General features: G+C 63.2%; 1 protein-coding gene across 1 annotated transcript; it reads left to right on the forward strand.

Moving 5' to 3' along the window:
- Nucleotides 1-677: 677 nt before the first annotated feature.
- Nucleotides 678-6,000, forward strand: NCLIV_021790 (conserved hypothetical protein; the record flags this gene model as incomplete). The annotated part of the gene is made up of 2 exons (XM_003882373.1): nt 678-3,007; nt 3,369-6,000. The coding sequence occupies 2 exons, from the start codon at nt 678-680 to the stop codon at nt 5,998-6,000; spliced, it is 4,962 nt and encodes a 1,653-aa protein (XP_003882422.1).

Genomic DNA, 6,000 nt, shown 5'->3' on the forward strand with positions numbered 1-6,000 from the left:
CCGCGTATTCGTATTTCGAGCTCACCTCGATCGAATGCTATGCGCTCTTTCGCTTTCAGCGCCTTTCCGCGACGGGATTCCCGAGGTGTAGGGCACCTACTCTCGGCCAGCTTCCCCATCCTTTCTTTTGTCCTGCACGCCTTTTTTCCGTCTCATTTCTCCCGTCCGAAATCGTCGAGCCTTTCTGCGTGAGTCCATTCACAGAGAGACCGTGAAAAGGCGCACGACTGAGTGCTGGGGTTGCCCATTTATAACGAGGGCATGCGAACCAGGGAACAGCTTCCGTCCCAGAAACTGCGCCGCCGTTGTTTTCCTGCCTCTGAAACGGTAGCTGTGTGTGTCGTGCGAGAGATTTTGTTTTCCGCCGAAAAGGGGGGGGAGCGCACCTGGACTGCGCAGAGGCGCCTCCGGGACACTCGCTGTGCGTCGGCGTCCTTGCTCGAATGTGTATAGACCCGCCAGGCGCGGCGGAGCTCTCTCCCCCTTTTTCTTTTGATTGTCGACGCGTCTCCGTGCCTCTTCAGGAGATTTCGCCATTGAATTCCTCGAAGGAACGGGCCCTCTTTGTCAGGTTTTGTCTCCGCTCTCCACCTGGACGGTCGCTGCCGTTGTTTGCAGTCTCTCCACGTCACACTGTCCCTCTCTTTTGGCTGCCGTAGCGTGCATCGCTTTTCACGATGCCTGCCGCGTCGGATCCATCCTCTGTCATCTTCGAAGCTCTACCCTGCCACTCCCCTCAAGCTCCGCCCTCAGAGGCAACGCCCGAGAGGGCCGTCGGGACCTCCTCTCCTTCCTCCTCTCTCCCACTGCCTTCTCCCCCCGCCTCTCTGCCGAACGCAGCCGATGCCTCTGTCGAGACAGCGGGGCGCGGCTCGAGAGCCGACTGTCCGGGCGCTGTGCCCAGCGGAGATGCATGGGGAGAGAGTGCACGGGGTCTCTCGACGAGCATAGTGGAGGCACCACCGCCCGAGAAGACGCTACGGTTCTCTAACGGCGGGAAAGCGCACGCAGCCGCGCCGGAGTCACCAGACAGCTCGCGCTCGACGCAGCCCCCAGTCGGAGTTTCCGTCGACGGAACTGCGAGCGCGTCGCCTGAGCGGATGTCCACAAAACCCAGGCAGGATCCTTTGGAGGCTCCGACCTCTCCTGCTGCCTGGCGAGACGCCGCTGTTGCCGGGGCATCTCGGAGCGGCTTACCTTCTTCGCATCGGGCCGCGCCTCGCGCGGCTCGAGCCGCCGGGGACCGGGGAACGGCCTCGGATTCTTCCAGTGGCCAAGCCTCCGAGGGCAGTCCGTGCTGTGCGCCCGCGAGCGACTTCAGCCCTGCGCGTTCCTCGGCTTCCTCGCCGGGGCTCCCCATGCCCAGAACGTGTGGGACTACCCCCTCGTTGTCGCCTCGCCACATGCTCGGGTCTCCGTCCGCTCCCACTCGTTTGCCGGCCGCGTCCTGCTCGTCCCCCGGTTTGGGGGCTGTGGCGGCTGCGGCGAATGCCCCCGCGGCGTTTCCCTCGCTCTCGGGGTTCCTGTCGCCGACGCCCCATTCCGCGTCGTCTCCGCTCTGTCTGTCCCCGCGCACGAGCTCACACGGACTGTGCGGCGGGGGAGGGTCACCCCTGTCCTCGCCTCAGCACGCCTGTTCGCCGTGCCGTTTTTCGCCGAACTCCCCGCCTTCCTCACCCTGTCCGCTCGCCTCGCGGAACAACTCCGCCTCGCCGCTGCATGTGCCCGCCGCTGCGCCGTCCTCGCCAGTGCACCCCTTCCAGGCTTCTCCGCGGCGTCTCTCCCCCAAAGCGCTCTCGCCTCGATCTGTTTCCTGTCTCTCTTCGTCTTCTCTCTCGCCCTCCTTCCTCTCTCCTCAAGCGTCTCCGTCGGGAGCGGGCCACCCCATCAGCGATCCAGAGCTCCGCGACGAGTTTCCACTTCCCCTCGATCCCCTCTCGCGCTTTGGACATCAACCAGGCTCGGCTTCGCCCCCTGGTCTCCTCTCTCCTGCGCCTGCGACGTATCCGCCTTGCTCCGGCCCTCCATCCGGTTCGCAGCATCACTCGCCCTCGCTGTCGCCCCACGCTACGGGAAGCTGCCTGAATGCTCATGGAACTGCCTCGCCGTCTTCGCCGTGCCACCACTTCTCTCAACCCCCTGCCGGGGGATCCCCACCGGGGCCCGCCCCAGGAGGAGGCGCGCTCGGGAGCTCGGGGCTCTCGGCGGCGACTTGCTGCACGTGCTGTGGCTGCTCTGGAGAGTGCTACATTCCGAATGCTTCAGCGCTGGAGGCTGCCCCGGAAAGCCCGTGGTGCACGTGTTCTTGCCACGTTCAAAACTCGGTCCGAATCGACTTCTCCATGTTCACGGCGAGCCTTCCGGTCGCTGACAAATCGAACGCTTCAGAGACCACCCCTTGTCCCCACGCCCTCGCTGGAAAGAGCCACGGCTCGCCGTCGCGTCGTTTTCGTCTCTCTCCCTCACGCGCTTCTCTCTCGCCCTCGTCATCTCTGGCCGTGCCTTCGCCCGCTTCGCCCTCTCAGCCTTCGTCTCCGTCTGTCTCGTTCTCGTCTCCAAGACACCACCCTAGGTCGCCGTCCTCTGCACACGAGGAACGGCTCGCCGAGAGTGCGGGCGGCGGAGAAGACGCTGACTCGCCACTGTCTCCGACGCAAGAGAGACACCCGCTGTCGCCTGCGCAAGCCGCCAGATCCGCTGCTGCGGACGCTGGCCAGCGATCCTGTGGCCACGCGTCTTCTCTCGAGGGGGGGAAACGCCTCGTCCTCCCTGAAGCGGCGATAAGTTACAGGACTCCCGAGGCCCGCTCTGGCGGGAACGGAACGGGTGTAGCGACGCTGGACAAGTCCTTTGGAAACAGGGAACGGTCCAGCCTACAGCCCGTCGTCGGGTTGGCTGCGGGGGCGGAAGAAGGAACGTCCTCGCCTTCTCTTTCGCGCTGTCTCGCCCACGACGGTCTCCAGGCAGAGCCAGGGCACGGGCTAACGAACAAGAGCGCACCAGCCGAGTAAGAGAGCTCGAGTCTTTTTGCCTGTTCACGCGTCTCTGGCGCCTCGTGCGAGAGCCTACGGTTTGTGGGGTGCTTCCTATCCCTCTTTGTAGTTCCCTGTTTTTCGCGTTTGTCCTGTGGAATACCGGGTGATGGCAGGGAACACGAGGCAGGGGGCTGCAAACAGAGAGACTTGGGGAAAACCGAGCTTGGGCACGCATGCGCTGGCAACGCGTGGAGAGCATCGCAAAGCGAGAGGCCCTCCTTTTCGCCCGTTTCCATGTTTCCGTGAATGGTGGAGCCGTGCCTTCACTTGTTCTTTTCTTTCGTCGCGAGATGTTCCGTCCGTTTCTCGCCTCTTCTGTGTTTTGCTGTGCAGGCTGTCTGCCATCGAGAAACTGATTCTCCCGCGTGCTCTCGGGCGAGACCTCTCGCATGCAGATCCGGCAGTGGTCCAGGCCAGGCAGACAGGCAGCGAGGCGCACGAGGCAGCGGGCGTCGAAGGTGTCTCCGCGGGGCCTCAGGCACTGCCCGCCTCTCTTTCGTCCAAGGAGAAGAACGAGCCTTCTGAGTTTGAAGTCTCTTCCAGCCAGGACGCTGCTGCGCAGCAGGCTTCAGAATCGGAGAAGGGAGAAGGCGCGACGGAGGGAGGACCACGGAGGGCGACGGAGACGGCAGAGGCCGAGGAGAGAGAGGGAGCGGCAGGGAGAGAGGAAGAAACACGACTCGGCAAAAGGGAGGTTCCAGGGGAGGATCTTCCTGCTCGACCTGAAGCAGGAGCAGACGGAGGAGGACTGAAGAGGGAGGATGGAGAAAGGGAACAAGGTGAAGAGGGACCAGCAGAGAGACTCTCGGTTACGGGGCGACAGCCCCCTTTTTTGAAAAGCATCGAGAACGGCGCTGAAGAAGCGCCCGAACAGAAGCCGAGGGGACTCAAGACTGCACTTCCCGTGTCCTTTTGCGAGCTGAAGGCAGATCACGCTCCTCGGGGGAACGCGCGTGAAGACCAGCACTCCGCAACGTGCGCTGAGGCTCCACAGCCGGCGAGCACGTGGAGTCGCGCGGCGCCGTCCAGTGAGGGGCCAGCCGGGAGTTCTGCGACTTCGAATCAACTGCCTTGCGAAGAATACAGGGAGCCGGGCGTTGAGAGTGGGGACGTGCCGGGCGGCAACGACGAAAAGGCTGCATTTTCCTCGTCGCCTCCCTCTCCGTTGCCGGCGGATTCCGGCGAGGCCGTGTCGGGCACTGTCGAGAGAGCCTTAGAAGAGAGTGGATCACGGGGGGGTGGAGATGCTGAGAGGGAAGAAGCGAGAAGGGCGGTTTCCGGTTTGCAGCCGGAGAAAGAGAGAAGCGAAGAGGGAAAAGAAAGAGAAGAGGGAGGAGAAAGAGAAGAGGGAGGAGAAAGAGAGGAGGGAGGAGAAGGTTGCGAGGAAGAGGACTCGGTCGACAGGGTGGAGGCTGGTCGGGCGGATTCGTCGACGCCGTTTTCTGTGCCCTACGCGTGTAACACTTGCGGAGGCGCGGTTGGGAAGGAGTCAGACGCGATAAAGCGGAATGTGTCGTTTCCTTCCTTCGCCTCGCTGTTTGGGCCGAATGAGCCGCCGCAGGACGCGTTCGTAAATGCCAGTCATTTGACGCTGTCTCCGACGCCGCCGGGTTCTCCCGCGCGCGCTCCGAGCGACGCAGACGAGCTAGTGTACGTACACATCAATCCGGTCACGGGCGAGCGGAAGGAGTTTTCCGCGGTGTATTTCCGGAAGTCGAACAAAATCCGCTTCAACGGGGCACCATTCACCAGTGTCCAGACGTGGGTGCACTGGATCGAAGCGGGCCAACTCGCGTCTCCGCAGTTTTTGTCGCACCTCCACTGTTCGGGAGACGGACAAGAGAGCCGGCGAGAAGGCGAAGAGGATTCTGCCTGGCGCGGCCACGACAGGAAGGGGGCCTACGCCGCCTTCCTCGGCAGTGACGGCGCAGGGCACCTGCACTTTGCGGCGGAGGCGAGAGAAGACGGAAAGGAGATGCCAACCTTCTTCTACGAACGCAGCAGCGACGCGTTCTGCTTTGGGCACGAGAAGGAGGAGCGGGAGTCGAGTTCGAGTGAGAGCGACAGCGACAGCTCGAGCGATAACGAGAGCAGCGGCGAAGAGGACGAGCGCGATGAAGACATCTTCGATCTCTACTCGCGCCAGCGGAAACTGCGGAACCGCGAGAGGACAGAAAGCCCGAGGACACGGCAGGTCGGCCACGCTCGCGACGAGGCTGGCAGCTCTACGTTTGCAGAGGCCGAGCTTCACGGAGAGGTTGTCCTGGGACCTCGAGAGGAAGAACCCGATCGACGGGAGACGTCCTGGGTTGCGTCGTTCGGCACAGACAGCATCCAGAGAATTGGCGAGATTGTCGAAGACAAGCGGGACGAGGCCGGTTCTTTTGTTCTCTACGCACACACGCGACATCCGAGCAAAGAAGACGTAGACGCGGCGACGAGGCGACGTGCGGACGCGAGGGAGAGCGACGGGGTGCATGCCGAGGACAGTCGATGGCCGCGTGGAGAGGGAGATCAGGCAGGTGTCGAAGCGAAGAAGCAGCAGTCGCGTGATTCTGCAGACTCCGACAGACCCGACGCGCATTCTGAGGCAACGCGAGAATGCGACGCAGAAGCGGCGCCGTTTCCCGAGGGCGTCGCGTTCCCCGACTCGAGTCGTTGGACAGCCAGTGGCGGGGAGAATGTGGACGCGTCTGTTTCTTCCTTCGGTGCGTCCTGCGGAGACCGAGGAAATCAGGAGGCATCGCCAGAGGGAAGCGGCGTACACCTGAACGGACACGATCCGTTTTCGGTTCCTCTTGCAGATCCTTTTGCCTCATGGGCGCCGGACGGAAATGCGGGCGAGTCGCAGTTTGGAGGCTCGCAGGCAGGCGGAGGGCGCGGCGCGTTGCCAACTCACCAGCAGGAACGAACTCCCCCGAAGGTGTTTCCGAGCGACGGATGGCCCGTCTTCCCAACCTCGTAG

This window comes from Neospora caninum, chromosome VIIa (genome assembly GCF_000208865.1).
Source record: "Neospora caninum Liverpool complete genome, chromosome VIIa".
NCBI lineage: Eukaryota > Apicomplexa > Conoidasida > Eucoccidiorida > Sarcocystidae > Neospora > Neospora caninum.